General features: G+C 42.5%; 1 protein-coding gene across 4 annotated transcripts in view; it reads right to left on the reverse strand.

Annotated features, from left to right (window-relative positions):
• Positions 1-7309: 7309 nt before the first annotated feature.
• Positions 7310-21359, reverse strand: part of STARD13 (StAR related lipid transfer domain containing 13) — a 147789-nt gene continuing 133739 nt past the window's right edge. For all 4 annotated transcript variants that reach the window (XM_077341844.1, XM_077341845.1, XM_077341847.1 and 1 more), the window contains exons 9-14: positions 19805-20012; positions 17808-17922; positions 15565-15786; positions 15087-15304; positions 12137-12313; positions 7310-10748 (exon numbers count right to left, since the gene is read on the reverse strand). In XM_077341844.1, coding sequence (XP_077197959.1) covers positions 10631-10748; positions 12137-12313; positions 15087-15304; positions 15565-15786; positions 17808-17922; positions 19805-20012 — 1058 coding nt within the window. In that variant the 3' untranslated portion in view covers positions 7310-10630. The remainder of the gene's footprint in view (positions 10749-12136; positions 12314-15086; positions 15305-15564; positions 15787-17807; positions 17923-19804; positions 20013-21359) is intronic.

Here is a 21359-nt window from a genome sequence, read left to right on the forward strand (position 1 = left end):
CTCACTTATTAGGGAAATAAGTTCCAGGGGAATAAGAATAGAGGAGGAACATTAATTTTGCTAGTCAACATAAGAAGATATATTATCAGGGCATAATGCACTCAACACTGAAAGCCAGGAGTCGCCTTCTGGGACTTGTTTCTGAGTAAAGTTGCACATATTATTTCACTGAGAGTTCAATACAACATGTTGCTAGGACTATAAAGAAATGGTTGACAGAGATGGAATTTCACTTTAACCTCCACTTTAGCTTTTTAAACTAACTTTTCAAACTATGCCATTTATTTTTGGGTGAGCTATTACAGGAATGAGAAAATATGGATTTATTTAAGTGGACTGCAATTATATTACTGGAAGTATGTTTCACCTTCTTTCTAAAACATGAACATTCTAGAATCAAACGAAACTTCTTTTTAAGTGCGGTTACACCACTCACAAATGCAGACGGACTGCAGGAAGCGTGGAAACGATTAGATAAACCATGGCATTGCTTTAGGTGTTTAGGTGTTTGGATGTATGCAGGCAGGAATTCATCAGGTGCCATTCTCCCAAATGTGCTGCATATACACACAATTTCTGCCTAGTACATGAATAAAAGGATCAGTGTCTTCCCATCACAGCAATAACATGAATGTCCAGCCATTCCAGTGTTCCCAGTTGCTAGTTGTATTAACACTGCCTGATTATATGAGCCAGCGCAAGAGTAATTTGAAGCACATCATTTAAACAAGGGATCTTGATACCAAGGCAGCTATTTTTTGTTCTGTCATTGAAGGGATGTTTTAGGACAGTGGTCCCCAACCTTTTTATCACCGGGGACCACTCACCGGGGACCACTCAACGCCTTTTACTGAGGCCCGGTGTGGGGGGGTAGTTTACTCCTCTACTCTCAACCACTGCCCTAACGCTCTCTGATCGCTATGGTAATGTTTAAACATCCCTTCAAAATAAGATACAGACACGCCACAACAATGAACATAAGGAACATTTTATTTTCATGGAAATTTTAACTCATGACAATGACAAATCAATGGGAACCCTGAGCTTGTTTCTCTGCAACGAGATAGTTCCATCTGGGAGTGATGGGAGACAATGACACCCAAAGTGTGTTGTAAAAGGCTGGGGGGGGGATGAAGTAAAGGGCCGGGGGGGGGGAGAAGGCATCCTTCGGGGCCCACCTCCAATTAGTCGAAGGACCACATGTGGTCCGCGGCCCACAGGTTGGGGATCGCTATTTTAGGAGATGGCGATCATATTGACTATGGTGTCAGTATGGAAAAATTCAGTATAAATGTCAAGCGACAATATAAAATTTTATTGGCCTTTCTGTGTGGCTATATTTGTAAAGCTGAGGAGTCATCTTCCTTGGCTGTTGCAGCTGATCGTTCTTGTATGCATTTCTCCCTGCAGCCTCACCCATTGAGAATGGTGAATCTAATAAGGTTTTCTAGCCTTTGGTTACTAAACTGAGAAGGAATTTCTGTGTCATTCTTTGGATAAGTAGCCAGGAGCTTTGCAGATCCATAATTGAACTCAAGAGTCATGCATAAATAATGTATTCGGCACTCCATGGTGTGACAGAAATGGTACCTGGAGGAATTAAAATACCTCTGTAATGCTGTTCTGCTGCAGTCTTTTTCTGAAGGCTCTGAGGAGTATTTCCCTTAATGTGGTCCATTATTTACTAATGAGCTTTGTCACTGTGCTGTGGCTCTTGGCTTATCAGTGACCCATGTGCTAAATACAGGCTGAAGAAAGTGGCTTCCCCAGCCAGCATTTCCCTGCAATAGTTGTGTCTTTGTTCTGTTTCTGTCTTAGACAGAAGAGCCAGTTTCGTGTGGAGAGCCAGTTTGGTGAGGAGAGCCAGTTTGGTGTAGTGGTTAGGAGTGTGGACTTCTAATCTGGCATGCCAGGTTCGATTCTGCACTCCCCCACATGCAACCAGCTGGGTGACCTTGGGCTCGCCACGGCACTGATAAAACTGTTCTGACCGAGCAGGAATATCAGGGCTCTCTCAGCCTCACCCACCCCACAGGGTGTCTGTTGTGGGGAGAGGAATGGGAAGGCGACTGTAAGCCGCTTTGAGCCTCCTTCGGGTAGGGAAAAGCGGCATATAAGAACCAACTCTTCTTCTTCTTCTTCTTCTTCTTCTTCTTCTTCTTCTTCTTCTTCTTCTTCTTCTTCTTCTTCTTCTTCTTCTTCTTCTTCTAGCATTCTGCTAGTACAGGAATATATTTCTCTATCTTTGGGTTAAAGTGTATTGTTAGAGGGGTTACTGGTAGATGGCTGGGGAAGGAGCGAGGAGGTCTTTGGATGAGCAGGAGAGAAGGTCCTTGGGTCCTCAGTTTTGATTTCTGGCTGGGTTCCTGTGTCTATGGAGAAATTTACCAGTCTTTCACTGTATATGGTTGGAGGAAACTGCCTGTTTGTTTTCTGCTTGACTTGCAGACTTTGACCAACAGAAAAATTAGCATTTCTTGGAGTGTGGCTACTGTTCTGGTACATACCTATGTTTTGGGAAGAAAATGAGCCAAGTCTTGTGTGATTTTTGAGTTGAACCACAAACTCTTTTACACTGAGATGAGCAAACCAAGTAGGTATTCACCAACTGGAAGAGCCTTTTACATTGCTGGAAGTCTCTATGCCAAAGGACTATTTCACGCTTCCCCTTCTGACACAAGATAAGGCTTGGAATCCTTGACAATGTTGGTTGCAGGTTACCTAGCAAATGACCACCCAAATGACCACTGAGAGCTCACAATGTAATATGGAAAAATCTTAAACAAGCAAACATTACTTGTATGGTTATTTTGGAGAGTGGGATCCATAACCCCTGTATGTATGTATGTGTGTGTGTGTGTGTGTACACATGCATACACACAATATTTTTCTTCCCCCATACTTGTAGGAAAATATGACAAATCTGTCCCTTGCCTTGTTATGAGAATTTTTAAAAATCTGATATGCAGCCCAGTTCAGAATTAGATATAATGTAGAGTTGCAGTGAATTATAGGATGAGAAAATTAAAAAATAATATATTCAATAAATTTACTGAGGCAAGTTAACTGAACTTTTCAGCGTATGCTGCTTTATTTAGCTCCTAGTTATAGTTATATATTTTACAGGTTTTTGACAGATAGCAAAACATGAGGTTAAAAATGAGGTATTAATACATTAAAAATGCAGTGACCATGCTGACTTTGCAGTGGCAGGTATGATTATGTTATGATAGATGTGTTTGATACACATATTAAACAAAAACATATTTAACAAATACATACCAGAAGACATCTCTATAAAATTTCAGCTATTGTTAAATGTAGGGAGCCAAATGGAAATGTAGTGACAATCTGTCGATTGGGCCCTCCGCATGTTAGGCTGGTGGCTGCCAATTGGCCCCTTGTCCCCGGCATGATGAGTTGGGAGGCGTGAAGCGCCTCCTGACCCCCAACATCTGCCTCCTTCCCCCCACTGCCTCCATTACCAGCCTGCCTGGTGCCACGAAAGGTAGGTGCCTGGCCGGAGCAGCCTGGTGGAGGTGGCGGGGGGGGGGGGGGAGAACCTGGAGTCCATATATTCTAAGCATGTACTTTCCCCTTGCTCTAAATAACAGGCTTTAAAAAAGTTAAAATGAAATAAACAATCTGAATGTTACACATTCTGAAATCAAGCTGGGAAGCCGTGAGTGGAGATGCCTGGGGTGAATATGATGATGCATCAAATCAGTGTGCAGGTGGGGGCATAGCTATCAAGCAGCAGGATGATGGTTTCCAGAAGAGGCAGCAACCGTCCTGAGTTTGCTGAGTTGCCTCATTTTGTTGATTTTATGCAATCAGAAACTTGTCTTTCATTAGGAAGCGAGCAATGGTTTTTGAAGATGATGGTATGTCTTATCTGTACAAACATACAGACAAAAGCCCTTTATGGCCTTAGACTTATTTATGGGGCTGTTTTGCCATGACAACTTTGTTAATCTGAGCAGAACCTTCTTTTGCTGCTACCAATCTGCAACTGGGCACCTTGAGAGGTGGTGAGCTCCCCTTCACTGACAGTCTCTAAGCAATGGCTGAATGCACATGTGTTGGGGCTGCTTTAGCCTAATCATGCATTGAGCAACAGGTTGGACAAGAGGGACTATATGGCTTCTTCCAATTATGTGGTTGTATGATTCTAATGCAAAAGGGCAGAAATTATTTTATGCTTCTATATATATCTGTTGTGCAGCCTCCTTTTGAATACTGTGAACAGTTCTGGTTCCCATATCACAAAAAGGACATGGTAGAGCTGGAAAAAGCACAAAGAGGGGACTGGAGTACCTTCCCTATGAGGAAAGACTAATGATTCTGAGACTTTTGAGTTCAGAAAATAGATTATTAAGGACATGATAGAGATTTATAAAATTATGCATGAGGTGGAGAGATTAGAAAAAGATAAGTTTTTCTCCTCCTCCCAGAATATTAGAACTCAAAGCATCAAATGAAGCTGATGGCCCATAGATTCAGGATGGACGCAGAAATACTTTACATAGCAAGTCATTAAAATATGGAATTTGCTGCCAGAAGATGTAGTGTTGGCCACAGGAACAGAGAACTTTAGTTTGGGGATTAGATAGATTGATGGAGGATAGATTTATCTGTGGCCATGGTGACTGAGGAAAGCCTCCTCATTCAGGAGCGGTCAGTCTCTGAATCCCAGTGCCAGGAAGTAACATCAGGGGAAGGTTCTCCAGGCTTGCCACTTCTGGAATTTCCCAGAAAGTCCTGCTTGTAGGAATAAATGAACAGTTCTCACAATTGGTGAGGGCAGTGGGATTGGTGGGGGCCGTGGGATCTCACAATGATTGGTATTGGGGCCAGAGTGTACCAAGGTTGCATTCCCCCCCTTCAAATTTGACTTGTATGCTCAGTTCATTATGAGAGATTGAAATCAAAGAATCAAACGCTAGAATTAAGACTGGAGGAAGGAATATAAATAATCTTTGGTATGCTGATGACACTACCCTCCTGTCAGAAACTAAGGAAAGCCTAGAATAGCTGATTACAAAGTGAAGTAAGAAATTTGGCCTTTCATTAAGCACTAAAAAGGCAAAAATAATGATCACTACAAAAAACAGATATGTCACAATAACAATTGATGTTGAAGAGATTGAATACATTCAAGAATTCATTTTCTTGGATCACAAATTGATGTGAGTGGTGATTGCAGCATAGAAATAAAATGTTGAATTGCTCTCGGTCACGCAGCAATGGAGCTTGAAGTGAACATGGAAAAGATCTCATCTATCCTTGTATAAGCCTGACTACCAAATGTAGATTAGTTAGATCCATCACATTTTCAATAGCCTTTTCAATAACATTTTCAATGGCTGTGAAAGTTGGATGATGAAAAAAATTGGACAAGAGAAGAATCTATTTATCTGAACTCTGGTGTTGGAGAAGGCTTCTGCAAGTTCCGTGGACAGCACAAGGAAATACTACAGCACATAAAGTCAGATATATCATTGGTAGGCAAAATCACAAAACTCTGGCTCCCTGGAGAATATGAATATGCTAGGATTGGTCAGTGGAAAAAGGAAACGAGGCCACCAAAGAACACTGACCAGAACATTGCATGGCTGAAGGTGGCGGTGTGGGATCAAGGATAGTGGTGGTGGCTGTTCCATGGGATCGCCAAGAGTTGGACATGACTGGCTGACAATGATAACAAAACTGTTTATTCATAAACTAGAAACAAAGCCCATTTATAAAAATGGGCAAGAAGGATAGGCTTGGGGAAGTGGCGTGGCGGCGGTAGGGAGGGGTAGATGGAGGGCGGAGCGTGGGGACGGGCGGAAAATGGGAATGGGTGGGGTAGAGTGCGCGGTAGCGTGGACCTGGCCAGGCGGGGCGCACTTAGCTGGTGAAGGCTGGTTGGAGGTGCGCGGCAGCGGCAAAGGAGGCGAGGTCCGGAGTCATGGCAGGGCAGTGGCGTGCAAGCGGCTCGGCGATGGTCTCCCGGCTTGCGCATCCATTGTGGGGGCGGCCGGCGAGGGGTCGGCGGGACGGTTGCAGCGGTCGGCTATGTGCCATCCTCGGTGTGTTGGCGGCCATCTTGGATGGCAGGGGGCTGAGTGTGGCGGCGGCGGCGGGGAACAGGGCACGAAGTGGGTAAGCTGGCGAGGAGCTCTGGGAGTGGCCGCAGCAGCAGGAACGAAGCCCGGGGGAAAGCGGCAAACAGGTAGTGGGGGGTGGGGGTGAGAAGAGGGCTCATGGCGGCAGCAGTGGATGTTCGTTGGGGATCGGGTTGGGAAGGGTGTGGGCTGGGCCGAGTGGGAACGGACTTCAGGAGTGGGGGTGGGAAGGGCGCGGGCGGTGTTCGCAGGGCAGGCCGAGGAGAAGTGCATCCCGTTGGTGGGGAAGGGCAGTTGCTGGGCAGAGGGAATGGGATTTTCTTGGAGCCCAGCAAAGTGGGGCGAGCCTCCTCCCTGGCGGCCATCCGGGTAGGATGGCGGCTCGGGAGGACTGGAGTCTGTGGCGCAGCGTTTGGGAGACGGGCCAAGTGTCCAATAGGGAGGTGCTCAAAGCGCGCCTCCCAGTTGGACATTTGGCCCTGGAGTGGCACTCGGAGGAGCGAATCAGGAGCCGCTTTGCGGCTCCTGATTCACTCCTCTGAGTTTTTATCCCGCACAGAGCCCGCCCTAACTCCTCCCCAACAGCCCTTACTCCTTTATTTAATCCGCTCCGCAGGAGCGGATTAAAGATTATCTGGAACTAGGAGTGAGTAGTATAGTGGCCAAGTTTGCAGATGACACAAAATTATTCAGGATTGTGAAAACCAATCTGACTGTGAAGAGTTCCAGAACTGGTTGGCCACTGTGTGAGACAGGATGCTGGTCTAGATGGACCAATGTTGGATCCAGCAAGGCTCTTATGTTCTTACCATCTTGTATGGTACCACTGAATAGCTAAATGAGCAAAAGCAAGACCTGCAGACTCTAGAAACTGGTAGCTTCTTGTCAACAAATTCTGCATTGTGCTCTACAGTAAAACTATAGTTTCTCAAATTGTATTAATATTTTATTTGCAGAGCTACACCTCTGTGGCAAGCAGTAATTCAGTAGATAAATATTTTCTTAGTAAAAGCCTCATGTGCTGACTTTTTATTTGTCATACAGGTGTTAAAAGCAAGTCACAATTGCCACGCTGGGAAAAATCTTTGAGCCGTCCTGTTGTAGCATATGGCAGTCTACCTAATCAAACTCACTAGTACATCTTGGTTGAGTTAAAGGAATGACCAGACACGGAATAAGTAAACTTGGAGAACAATAAATACAAAGTCAATGTGAATCCAAGTTTAATCTTATCTGTATGAAACCAAGTGTACAGTTTAAAGTATACTTAGAACATAAATTGTAATTTTTTTTGTTTTATCTCCATAAATTACTTTAAAAAATGGTTTTGCATTAAAGCATGCTTCCCTTTCAGGAAGATAAGTAGTCCCTGAATATGTCCAATGGACCTAAATGGCATTGCTCTGCAGCACCAGCAACGAATCCTGTTCTCATGAATGAGAAACCAAGTGGCATCCTGCAGAAGGATGCTATCCAACATACTTATTTGGAAGCCTAGGAACAAATGACATATTACATAGGAGACCCATGATCCCAATGTTTGGTTTAATATTAAATGCACTGGGGAAAGGCATACCATTTACAGTAGGGCTGAAGTGGTAGGGTGGGAATTCATACGTGATCCCATGCTATTTCCCCTGGCAGGAATCAGTCCACAACTATAGCTGCCATTACCCCCTGTAGGGCGGGGGTAGTCAACCTGTGGTCCTCCAGATGTTCATGGACTACAATTCCCATGAGCCCCAAATGCTGGCAGGGGCTCATGGGAATTGTAGTCCATGAACATCTGGAGGACCACAGGTTGACTACCCCTGCTGTAGGGGACAAAGTGGAGAATGGCATCTTGGATGGGCACAAAGAGGAAAAGGCCTGTCCTGTTCTCTGGTTCCCAGTTTCATTTTATAAGTGCCCCCAGATCACATAACACAGTGTTTGGCCCTCAATTCCACTGAACAGGAGGGATTCCCAACCAAATATTTGGAGTCAAGGTCTAAGTCAAATGCAGAACCGAAAGTGAAAACTCTTAGGAATATACTTGCTTCCCAACCTTTTAACAGACCTCTTCAATTTATGAAATTCATTAAAAAGCTTATTTTGAAAAGTTCAGAATAAAAAGCTTACCAATACATTTAATCACTATTGAGGTTATTCTGTGTGCAGAAACATGGCTCGCCATGATTTCTAACAGGGCTGTTAGCTTGGCAGAACTCTAAAGCAAATACTTAAGAGATGGTGAGTCTCAATACTTGACAACAAAAGACTGCTCACTATTGTTCCTAAGGTGCTTGATAGTGGTAGGAAAAATGTTTCGTTTATAACTGCTATATAATATTTACTAGATTAGCAATCCAATTTAAGCCAGTATACAGGCTTGTTATGTGTAACGTTGCTGTAAAAGTAATATATTATTTTAAGTGTCACTGGAACTGCGGCTGCCAGAATAAAACAGCGGCCTGCCATTGCTCGGGCTGGAGGGTGCCAGGGTGGGAAGAAGACTGCACCTCTCATGCTGGAGCTGGTGGGAAGGGACTATCGCATTACCTGCACAGGTGTGTGATTGGGGAGGGCATGACCTCCCAGCAGGCTTAAAAGGCAGCCAGCAAAGAGGGAAGCCACCTTTGCTTCTGCACCACCAGAAGACTTTCACTGATAGTCTGTTTGTTGTGTTATTTACCTTGGTGTAATGATGGCATCAGCGATGGCTCAAGTGGGTGGCAGAGGAGGTCATGGGGCTGGGGAACGTGGGGCAGTTTAGGTTCCTGGAGGAGTGACCTGGCAGCCTCAGCCCGGCGACACAGTCCATGTGACCCGCAAAGCGACTCAGCGCACACTGGAGATGGTGGCTGGATATGGCCCCACCCATGGTCCCACCTGCACACTCGGGGGTGGCAGAGACGTTGGGGCAAAAGAAGGTAGAGTATGGTTCTGGGAGCAGACCTGCGCTGGCAGGAAAGCAGTCTGCCTGGGTGGGGAGGGCTGAGGTTGTGGGAGCAGGATACACTCAGGCTTGCTCTCCCTTGTCTGAGGCTTCTCACTCGGGGCACCCCATCACATGGCGCTATTTTTCCCCTCCACACTCTGCTGCTGCATCTTGCCTTTCCCCCTTTTCACTAGCGGGGGAAAAGGCACAAGGAGCAACGTGCTATTTTACTCACTGCTCCTCAGCCTGTCAATCAATGGAGGCAATTGATCAGAGAGTCCTATTAATTTCAATGAGACTTGGCCTGTTATGTGCTGGGGTTTGGGATGGGGTTTTTCAGCTACAGACCATGAGCTATTCATTATTTGCAGTCCTTTGGGTGTCAAGGGGACTGCATGGGGATTGCTGGATCAAAGAGCCATCCTTAACTTCCAGTTCTGAGCAAAGGTTTCAGGATACCTGTGTACTACTGCATTTTGTGATGATACACAGACTCAGCTGTTGACTTACCCCATTCAAAGCACTTTTCTTTAAGCACAGCAAGTCTAAAAGTTAGTTTGAGGAAACATTCTGAATATTGCAAATAGCAGGCTTTTCAGCTGATCACTTAACTCGTCTATTCCATTATTCAAAGCAGCAGGAATGATTTCTGGGGCTGTAGCAGCCACCTTTTTGCTGAGCAATGACAACACCCAAATAATGACATTGAATAACACCTGGCTAGATTTGCATTCTGTTGCTCGTTGCTTTTAACCATGTTGTTCTCCCTTCTCTTTACAGACCCTTCTCACCTCTGCATGTCTACCTCCATGCACTTCCTTGAAATCCATTTCAAACATGGGGAAGGCTCAAGTGCTCTAGTCTTTGCTAACCATATAATTCTTCCGTTTTCACTGAGTAGTCCTCCATTGCAGTGCTGCAGTGTGGAGTGTATCTTGTCAGGGGTCGACGGATTGGCAAGATGCTGGCCTTACATAAGCTTCTGAAGTGCACTCTGCTGTGGAGCACCACATCTGCAACAGGACAATGCAGCAGCAGCAGCAGCAGCAGAAGAGAAGGTTCATGTTCAAGTTACTATTTTAAGAATAGAAGGGCCATTTTACAACAACTGGGAAGTTCTGATCCTAACGAAGTGAAAGACAGTTTTAAACAGATGCTGAAAGTTTTCCCTAGAAAGCAATAGCTTATATGCAAAACATATATACATATGTCTATATACAGTATAAACATATCAGATCTTATACATAGCAAAGTATGTACACTTTTACATCAATTATTTACACTTTTAAAATAAGCTTCTTAGAAGCTTTTAAATATTAGAATTATGCAATACACACACAAGGGCAATGATGTACTTTTAAAGTATGAAAAAATTCTTGGCAAAGTGTTCTTCAGCAAAGGAAAACAGAGGAAGGTCACGAAGGTAAGTGAGTGACTTTTCCAGACCAGGGCAGCATTTCCCAAGCGATCTTGGCTGGCTGGGAGGGGCGGTATGTAAGTCCAATAATAAAAAAATAAAAATAAACTCTTTGCTTGGCTATTGCACAAAGGTAGGCTGAAATCCAGTGGCTTTAAGGCATGCAGAGAACATCTCCGTTGCTCAGATTTTTGTTTCTGGCCCCTCAGCAATTAGGGGTTGAAATGAATTTCTGATATTGGCAACTTCTGCTGCACACAGATGCCCAAAGCCTTTATTGTACCACTCCAGTGAATGACCTCTGAAGGAAGTAAAGAGAAAAAAGTTATTGTATTCCCCCCTCTATCCCAATGCTGTGTTATAAATACTAACATACGGAAATAGAGGGCATGCTGTCATGCATTCTTCCGTCAGCATTAGAGAAACACCACATGGCAGAGGCCTGATGATACAATTGTTAGAATATATATTCTGAAGCTTCCAATGACCGGAACAAACATTTCCACTTTGTTCATGCATTGGAAGGAAATATGGACTATAATTTAGATAATGGGACTTGGGTCTCACACAGTCTTACATCCACTGACATTACCAAACCTGCCTAAATAACAATAACAGTGGTAAGGGATATATTTGGGACTATATCCTTCATCTATATCTAGAGTCATATGGAAGGATGGTATAAAAATATAAATAAATAACTCTATTACCTAAGAACACCTGCTGTTTACAAATGGACAATAGCTGTATTCCTCACTGTACAGCTCAGATTTCTATCTTGAACCTTCTCATGTTCACAAGTACTATCTTATTCACTCCCATACACCCCTACAGTTGGACTTATTCCCTCAAAAGTGTGCCCAAGCTTCCTGGTTATATTTTAGTCCGTTAGTGATTAGATTCTCCTAGAAAGTGCAGCCCATGAGTGAATGTATTTTTAAGTATTTCTGTATAGTTAGGTTATCTCTTTGACACAATGTATTTGAGTTAATAAGACTGGATAAGCAGATGGCGCTATTAAGCAATGGCATTTGTACATAACATAAATAGCAAAAAACCCAATGAGCATTTTATGATTTTAGTCCTTGCTAAAGTAGAGTCCACCGCAAGCTACTCTTTGTGTAGTCAGAGTAATATATATAGATAGGATAGTATTGCTCCACTGAAGTTCTTATAGTCACTTAAAACAGAGTTGATTGCTTGTGGCATAAAATACCATTGTTGAACTGCAGATTAAATATACTCAAGACATTTCTAGTATGGAGAAAACTCTGTATTGTCATTTTAAAAGTTATGAAACCTGCAGGAGAATTTTCCAACCATGTAGAATCATGGGGGCGCCCAGAAGGAAATGTTGTGAACCAGTTGATGACCCACCCAACTTGCATGTGGATGATCTCCTGAACCCAAGTAATCAGAAATGAGGCTGTAACCACCAGGAATTTGGGAGGTGCACAGAACCCAAGGAAACAATCCAGGGATGATCTCATAACAGAGAAAAATATGCCAGGGCAAGATTCTTATCAGGTTTATAAAATCTGTTTTTGAGTTACAACTTGATGTTAAATCATCAGACGTAACCTTTCATGACAGAAGTAATTGTGCTTTCCTGATTAAACACAATGCCCAGAAATGTTGGCTTCAGGCAAGAACTGTAATGGCTAGAATTCTGGGACCGGTTGAACTTACTTGAGGTCAACCCTGCAGATATGCGTCAGGCGAGATTTCCCAGAGCCACAAGGCTCTATTAGATACTGGGAATCTAGAACAGCTGCCCTCACAACTCCCATCAGAGGGGCTTCTTCATGTTCCACAGAAACAGTCACTAATATACACATCCCCTTGGGCATGTCCATTCTCCATGTCCTGTAAAAATGGGTGTTAAAATGAAATGTTACTTAGAAGAGACAGCGCAAAACAAAAAGGGAACAAAAAGCCAACCTGAGAAAACAAGTCAGGAACCCGAAGTTTGAACAAAAAATATTAACAACAGAATACAAAAATTCATTATTTAGTGCACGTTAAGGAAATTAAAAACAGCATTAAAATATAAAAATCGGAATCTAAGAAATATTGCGCGAACAATATTGCATGCATTTTGACCAAAATCACTTTCTTTTGGTTCATATTCACACATGAGGATGCACACACACGACTGAATTTTGGCCTTGAACAGAGTGGTGGTTTTTAACAGTTTTGATTCTTATAAACTCTGCATCTGGAATAATCATTATATATGACTGAGAGCTTCACATTTTGTGATTCTTTTGCCACAAACCAGGTCTTATTGCAATATTATAATATATCATATGTGTGTATATAATGGCAATGTTATTAATATTTGACCACTGATGAAGACCCTTTGGGCCGAAATCTGTTTGGTCTATGATGAAACCATCTGCAACCCTTGAGATTGTATGTGCAATATTGCAGATTCTGATTTTTATATTTTGATGTTGCTTTTAATCTTAATGTGCACTAAATAATAAATATCTAATTTTAATATTTTCTGTTCAGCCTTTGGGTTCCTGACTTAAAAGAGAAGAACAACATTTAAAAAGGCATATCACCTGGCATCTATCCTGTCTTTCATTAGTGAATGTGCTCCTCATTCAGTGCAAAACATGAACTTATGTACTGGAGGTGTTTTGAATGAGTCCAACTGAGTGCTAGACAGCAGGAGCAATGGTCAAAGAGGGCCACAGAGTTAATGAGGACTAAATTTGAGAGACAGGGCGACTGTTTACGCACGGGGAACTTCAATGCCCCAGCTCCCAAGCAGAAGCACAAATCGGGGGCAGATGAGACACACCGGGCCAAATGCTCCCCCGTGTGGGTGCAGGAAGAGGTGGGGCAACCTGCCACAACTAAAACTCCAGCCTGCAGCCCAGCATGAAACCTCCAGTGCATAAACGGTTGGAGGGAAGGCTGCATGATATAGCCTGATCTTGTCACATTTCAGAAGCTAAGCAGGATACTTGGAAGATAGACCACCAATGAAGAGTCTGCAGATGAAAACAGTGGCAAACTACCTCTCCTTGTCTTGAAAACCCTTTGTTGGGTCACCAGACAAAGAAGAATAAGGGCAAATATTGCTTTTTGAAATCCCTGGAGTCACACCTGATTTAAATGTGATATTGGCAGCAACACCCGAGAAAGCTGTTCTTATCTGGCATTCTAACTAAGCATCCATAACATCTCTGCAGTGGAAGCAGTATACTTTAAGTAAGGCACTTAATATGGGCAAATTCAGACAGCATCACATTTAAATAGCGACTCAGTAGTCATCAGTTAGGCAGGCACAAAAGGAAGAAAATAAATTGGTTCAGTTGGAACCCATGAACTCAAACATCATATAAAAATGTTACCAAGTAAATTTGATTATGAAATAGCAGCTATATGGCATTTGTGTAATGCATTATACTGATTTTGTCAGTTTCCATCCTACACATAGTACAAACAGGGATGTCTCAGGATATAATTTTTAAAACTAGACCCCAAATCTTTCCTGATGGACAAAGAAATGGCACGGGATAGCAAATACCTTCAGGGGAATCTTTGAAAGAGTCCTTGGAACATTTTAGAGCAACTCCTCTAGACTGAAGGTAGAGTCAGGCAGCAGAATATAAATGAAAGTTGCAGGTCTCAGGGTCAGTGTCATATTTAGTTTTACTAAGCAGATGTTTCCTATCTGTTGGCATAATCCGCCAGGTGAAAGTTCTCTATACACAATGCTTCTATACGTGTGTGTGTGAAGGGGGGATCTGATATGAGGAAATCAGCTCCTTTTGTGACAATGTTGAATTAGTTTATAAATCAGTCAATAAGAAGAATAAAAGCCAATGATTTAGAAAAGCAGTGAATAACAGGCAAGCTTAAACCCTTAAAGTGCAATAAGACTCTACAACAGACACAGGCCGGTTTCTAAAAATGGCATCCCTGTGTCTAATTCTCTCTCTCCTCTCTTTAAAGTGTAGCAATTTTACTTATTTAAAAGCATTTGTAAAGATCACAACCAATGGTAATTTAAAATAATTTTAAAACGAGGTTAAAATGTCAATCTCATGAACCACAAAGAATAAATATAACACTGATCCCACGATTCTTGCTAGCAGCAGATGGGTTCTGTTTGTTTCTTTGCTTGCACATATTTTTGGCCAAAGGCATGCGCTTTTGAGCCAAACGGCAAGACCCAAATGGTTCCAGGCCCATAGTTGGCAGCCTGAAGCCTGAATGAGGGAGCTTGGTGGACCAACTCATAATATGTGCTTTCAATGGCTGAAGTTAGAAAAAATGGGAAGAATTGAGTTTCTCATCTTGAGAATGGCTTTCCCTATTGCCATTTAATTTATACAATTATCCGGTTATCGAAGAACCGTTTTGCTTGGATTATTCACTATAATTGCAGACTCACTATAAACTGCAAGTTTCAGCCATTAATAAAACCATGATTTTAAAAAAACCCTATTGTTTATGAATGCAGGGTTTAAACTCACTGACAAAAACTGAAATCTTGTTTCTCTTAACCAATGATGGTGTCACTATTTATTAAACTAGCAGGTTGCCAGTGTGCAAATGTTAATATGGCTGAACAATGAAGTAGCTACCTATTCTTATTTGCTTCTGCAGCTGACTTTACCTCAAGACTAAAAAGTCCCTGGCAGGATGGGGAGCCATACTATTCAAAACGAATTGGTAGATTTCAGTCTGCTTATCCAAGGTTTCAATGACTTTCCATTGCAAGAAATCCTCATCCCACAGATGGCGCTCTCTTAGCACACGGTTCAGTACAACGGAGGGAGGAGCCTCCACTTCCACAGAAGCTTTCCACAGCCTCAGTGGATTTCCATCTCCAACCTTAATTAAGACATGAAAGAGAAAAGAAAATTTAGTGATATGTGTAGAACGGACCATGACCCGTGCACCTAAAGTATTTCTGCATGCGTCGGATGCAACTTCTCCTGAGCTTCATAAGCAGCTTTTAAGGAACCCACAAAGGGCTTTGCTGAGATACAGGTCAAGAAATCTCCATAAAAACAGGTTAAAGCACAATCTTTACTGTAGTAAATCAGTTATAATGTAGGAGTTAATAGATACTGTTTGGATGCAGTAATTACCTTCTTGTAGGAGAGGTCTGTATTTTCGATGCTGGAACAAGTGACCCATCCTTTAAATTTCTCCTTGGCTTCTTTACAGAGGTTCTGAATAATGCCTTCAAGATAGGCCTGGTAATTTCCACGTTCTTCATCCATTTGCTTCCCCAGTTCCTCCAGAGTTGGAGAATGCACTTCAGCATCCACGTACGAATTCCGAGACTGGGCTACCATGTCATGTGGGATCTGCTCCAGAAAATGATGGTGGCAGGGACAAATCAATGGTTTTGAACAAGACTGCTTCTCAGAAGTCTGTTTGCCTCTTTATTTATTAAAATGTTTGTATCCTTCCTTTCCTCATGGCTCAAGGAGATTTACAGATTAAAAACACAATTATAGATTAAAACCAAATAAGATAAAATTACAAATACCTACCCTCCCTTTTGCTGTTTGTACCCTCATCAAAAGCACCTGCAAAAATCAAGCCCTGCAATTCTGTTACGTGAATACATACTAAGAATATGTTGCCTGCTGTCTTTTGCCTAACACTAAAGGACCCATTAAAATGAAACATAACACTGTTCTATTAGGTCTAAATTCAACCTTGTGAATTCCCAAGTGAGATTCTGTTTAGCTCAAAGAATTCTACTATGCCCTCAATTTTATTTATTTATTTATTTAAAACATTTTAAAGCTACCTCTTCAAGATTCTGACCATGGTAACTGATAAAATAAAACAAAGCCTTAATTAAAACCCACCATTAAAAACCCAGCCCAGCATAAAAACCTAATTATAAAAACCAGAACCTTGGCAGTTTAAAGCAACAGTTTCCTGAAAGATCAACCTCTTAATTAAAGGTGGGTAAAAAGAAACATTTGGGCCTGGTGCTTAAAAGGATGCAACACAGGCACCAGGTGAGTCTCAAGGGGAAGGGTATTCCAGAGGCAAAGTGCCAACACTGAAGAAGCTCTGTGTATGATTGCTACCCACATCACCACCGAAGGCACAGACAGAATGGCTTGACCTTCAAGTTATTTCATACAAAAGAAGTTGAATTTTGCTTCACAGCAGGCCTCTTCAACACCCCCCAGGATCAAGAACATGCTTTTGTTTTACCCAAAACTGTCTTTATCAGAACAAAACATTTTGAATGTGCCTCCTTGAAAATAAGTAATGATCTGCAACTGCCCACGTGTGCATTCTCTGCAGTGGCTCCCATCTTTTGGAACGTCCTGACTGAGGAGGTCAGGAAGCCCCCCCCCAATCTAGGAAATGCCCTGGAGGCCATTTTTGTAAATGTATTAAAACTGTGATAGAATGGATGCTTTCATAAGAGATAAGGCTTTTGCAACTTTATTGCTTGTGTCACTATCCTTTTGCTGCGCTGTCTTCTCCTTGTAACCCTCTTTCTGTAATCCTCATCTTACTGCATAGCTTATTGTGGTATTAGATTTATTGAGACCTGATGTGATCGGCATGTGGAATGGGACTAGGAGTTCAAGTCTTTGCCCACCATGAGATTCACTAAGCATACTTACACACGTCTAACCCCACTCACTTCAATAGTCTATCCTGGAGCTGCAGGGTTGTTGTTAATAAAAACTGAGAAGGAGAACACAAGATACCGCCACTCAGAGCTCTGTAGACCAGGGGTAGTCAACCTCTGGTCCTCCAGATGTTCATGGACTACAATTCCCATTGTAGAATTCATGGGAATTGTAGTCCATGAACATCTGGAGAACCACAGGTTGACTACCTCAGCTGCAGAGCAATGTTTTGACTTTCAAATGGAATTAATGAAATTGACAGATTTTGATGCCAGTTTTTTGCTCTTTGTAAAATGTACTTCGGCTATACAGGGCAGTTATAGAAAAGGCTACTTCAATTTGCACTTTTTGGCACTTGCACTTCTACTAAGATATTACATTGATTCTTAGAAGAACTGAAAGTAACTGGCTATATATTTTTTGTAATTAGAAATGTTAATTTGACATATTTACATTGCAAATTGAAATGTGTCTTAATGTTTTTTTCTGTTTTCTTTTTATAATAAAAATAAAAAGACAACAAAATAATGCTGTAGAAGGGGTGGGACAAAATGACACACAGGAAAGCCTTCTGGAACAACTGGATAGATACCCCCAAACTCAAAAACTACTTATTCCACGGCAAAAGTGAAGAAAAACTATGCAGGTTAACTTCTTCAAAGTATGCTCCCTTACGGATATTGCCTTCATGAATAATGCTGTCTGAATCTTTCACTCACCTCAAAAAGTTTATCACATTCTGTTATCATATGAGCAAGTCCCTGAGTTGCTGCCAGGTTTTCGCTGAGATCTTTCTGATCTGGCTTCCCGGTTGCATATTTTTTCTGTATTACTCTGCAAATGAATTCAGTATCTCAAGTAAGATAAAGGAACAGTCTTCTTCCCCCCCCCCCCCCAGATGAAAGTAAAAGTTGTGAGACTTATAACTTCTCAGTACCGAACTGCAGACAGTTCTTTATGCTGGGCTTTCATCACATCATAGGGAAGAAAGACCCCTTTTTATTGCTGAGGAGAAATGTGTACTTTAAATATTCTCAATGCATAACTGGAAAAAAAAAGCTGTAAAGGGGTTGAGGAGCACACATCATAGCTTCCATGAAACAAGATAGCAGGGCGACTACCTGTCTGTGCAGTGAATTAAATTGCCAACCCCCTCCTCATTCTCAGGCTACAACATTCCTAGATCAAATATGATGTGCAATGGTATAATTGATGTTTTAATGAACCTCTTCCCTCATTGATGATTACTTATTGTTGGGCCTTAGGCCTGCCCCCGATGGAGGGAGGGGAGGGAGCTGCATACCCTTATTCTGGTTTGGGCAGCTCTCTCAGAAGCAGTTTCTTGGGTGTTCAAGCATCTGGTTTCCATGAGGTCCCACCCAGCTCACAGCAGGCAGCAGTGGGGGGTGGGGGTGGCAGTTATTCTGGGGCCCCATCCTGGATTTTAGGGCAGGGTCTCAAAGTCACTATGCCCACCCCTGTTGCTTATCACATTGTTCACAAAGTTGATGTGGCAAGTTTGAAAGTGGGAGAATCATGTTGCCTGGTTAAACAGAATCACCACAAGACATGGTGACTAAGGCATTACTGCCTCGGAATGGGAAATTTCACAGTTGTGACAGGTATGCTTTTAAAAACAGAATTTAAATGTTATACCGCAGTGGTCATTTAGTTGGATGACCTACAGGCAGAATTTTAACTTTGTGTGTGTCGGCAGGGGAGGAGAGGAATCCACAAAAACGTAGAATAGTCCAGAGCTTCAACCTTGTACCTTATTGGCCTCTCAATTGTGACTGCTGTAGGCAGAACAAAGGCCAATTTCTCTAATGTTAGCTTCCTAGATCTGGCACTCTCAGTGATCAAGATGGACAAGGTGTTCCGGTGAATGGAATGAATGCATGTTAGGTGGATGCACACAGGGATCAATTGTGTAAACAGCCGCTTTCTCTGTGTGGGTGTGTAAAGTGCCATCAACTTAACGCAAACTCCTATGGGGCTGGCAAGGCAAGAATAGAATAGAATAGAATAGAATAGAATAGAGGCAAGTTTATCATTGTGTAATACCCTGAACTTCCTTGGTAGTCTCTCCCCCCCCCCAGATATTTACCAGGACAAAACAACTACTAAAGGTAAAGGTAAAGGTATCCCCTGTGCAAGCACTGGGTCATGTCTGACCCTTGGGGGGACGCCCTCTAGCGTTTTCATGGCAGACTCAATACGGGGTGGTTTGCCAGTGCCTTCCCCAGTCATTACCGTTTACCCCCCAGCAAGCTGGGTACTCATTTTACCGACCTCGGAAGGATGGAAGGCTGAGTCAACCTTGAGCCGGCTGCTGGGATTGAACTCCCAGCCTCATGGGCAGAGCTTTCAGACTGCATTGTCTGCTGCCTTACCACTCTGCGCCACAAGAGGCTCATTAAAAAAAACAACTACTAGAGGTTCACAATTCAGTTCCCTTTTTAGTGCACATGCTGCAAAGGACAGAAGTGCTCCCATACAGGGGGAAAATCCTGTATGAATCTGCCTTTATTCCTTAAAAAATAATATTATTTGTGCCTATGTTTTGAGGCTGTCAATTGGCTTAGCAGAGGTTTGAATGAATGCTGAACCCTCCCCCCCACAAAATCCGTTTGCCTGATAATCAGATTACTTATGTATTCAACCCTTGCCTTTCGAGATAGGAAAAGGCAGCAAGAACAAGCAAGCACATGCTTACCGTGGTGAGCTTTCTTTCTTTATTATATTGAGGTGAAAAAGAGAAGGCGCCAAGCACACAGCGACATTCATGGGAGTCATTTGATTCTTTTCCACCGAGGTGACGTCAGTCAGGAAACAGAGCAGGGTCTGCAGAACTTCCCTATTTTCATCGGACATCAGCATAATGGCAGCCTGCACTGCCTGAAGCCGCTGTTCTTTTGGAACATCTGAAGAATGATACGTGCTGTTTTTAAAAAGTTGATCATAAATGAAAACAAGGATGTAGGAATGCCATATAAGATCTAACTTCAAAGGTCTGGAATACGCCTGGAAGACAACTGCTCTTTTCAAAGAAACACACATTTTTTCTTCACACCACTGTTCACTTGGCTCGGCACAGAAAATGGCTCCCTGCTCCCTATTGTAATGAGCAACTGTGTGTGTTCAGAACTGAGAATTCTCTCTAGAATTAACATGGATGTGTAACAGGACCATCTGCAACTGACCAAGATGGCACTTATGGATTGGCCAAGGTTGGTACAGGAACAATTTGGTCCATCAACAGAAATATCTTCTGCTAGTTGCCCTTTTCAGATCAAACAACCAATTTCATGCTGGACAACACAACCTCTAGATCTAGTTTGGTTATGGTCTCCCATGATCCTAGCCCACCCTGAACAGTTAAGCTTCATTATTGTAACAACTATTTGCAGCCCAGCTTGGTGATTATCAAGGGCTGTCTGGCCCTACGAAAATAGCAATCACCTCAACCTAAATTGCAGTAAGAGGCTCAGCAGAATTGCAGCATAACTGCAGTATCAATGCAGTCAGCACCAGCGATCCCAAAACAAAGCTGCTAAATCAGCTGTAAAAGAAAGTTTTAATATGGCTTTTCAATTCCTGTAGAGTGTATCTTGAGAATTTTACTGCTATGCTTAAACCTTCAGGAAGCAGAGAAGTTGAGCAGTGAACAGAGACTTCATTTCCTTTTGAGATAGCAAATCCATAGCTACATGTGCTCTTTTAAAAAGAATGCTGTTGTACTAATGTCACTATGGTAGGGATTTTTAAAAATCCACACAAGTCAAAGAAAACACAAGTCAAAGAAAACGATTGCACAAATGGGGATCCCTCAATACACTGCTAGATAAAAATTACTCCACAAGCTACCTGTTAGGCTCACTCAGGATGTGTTGAAGGTTCCCCTGGGAGAATCAGACACTAAACTAAAGAAAGAACAGGAAAAACAGCTTTATGGCATATACTGCACTAAGCCTCTAATTTCTCTTTGCTCGAAGGTTCATGATGGAAACTCTTTATTTGAAAGCTTTTCTTAGAAGAGGGTAAAGTGAAACTTACAATTCTGAGTTGCTATACCGTGGGGAAAGTTAAGTGCTTTGGAACAGGGACTTGGAGGATCTCTTCTTTTGCTAGTTTTAGGCTGACAGTCAGAGCCAATCATAAAATGGTGGCTCAGGGAACAGAGCAAGTCACTGTTATCTGTGGCAGTTCATGAGGCATACTCTAGGACAGAGGTATTCAACCTGTGGTCCTCCAGATGTGCATGGACTTCA

Source organism: Paroedura picta, chromosome 6, assembly GCF_049243985.1.
Source record: "Paroedura picta isolate Pp20150507F chromosome 6, Ppicta_v3.0, whole genome shotgun sequence".
Lineage (NCBI taxonomy): Eukaryota > Metazoa > Chordata > Lepidosauria > Squamata > Gekkonidae > Paroedura > Paroedura picta.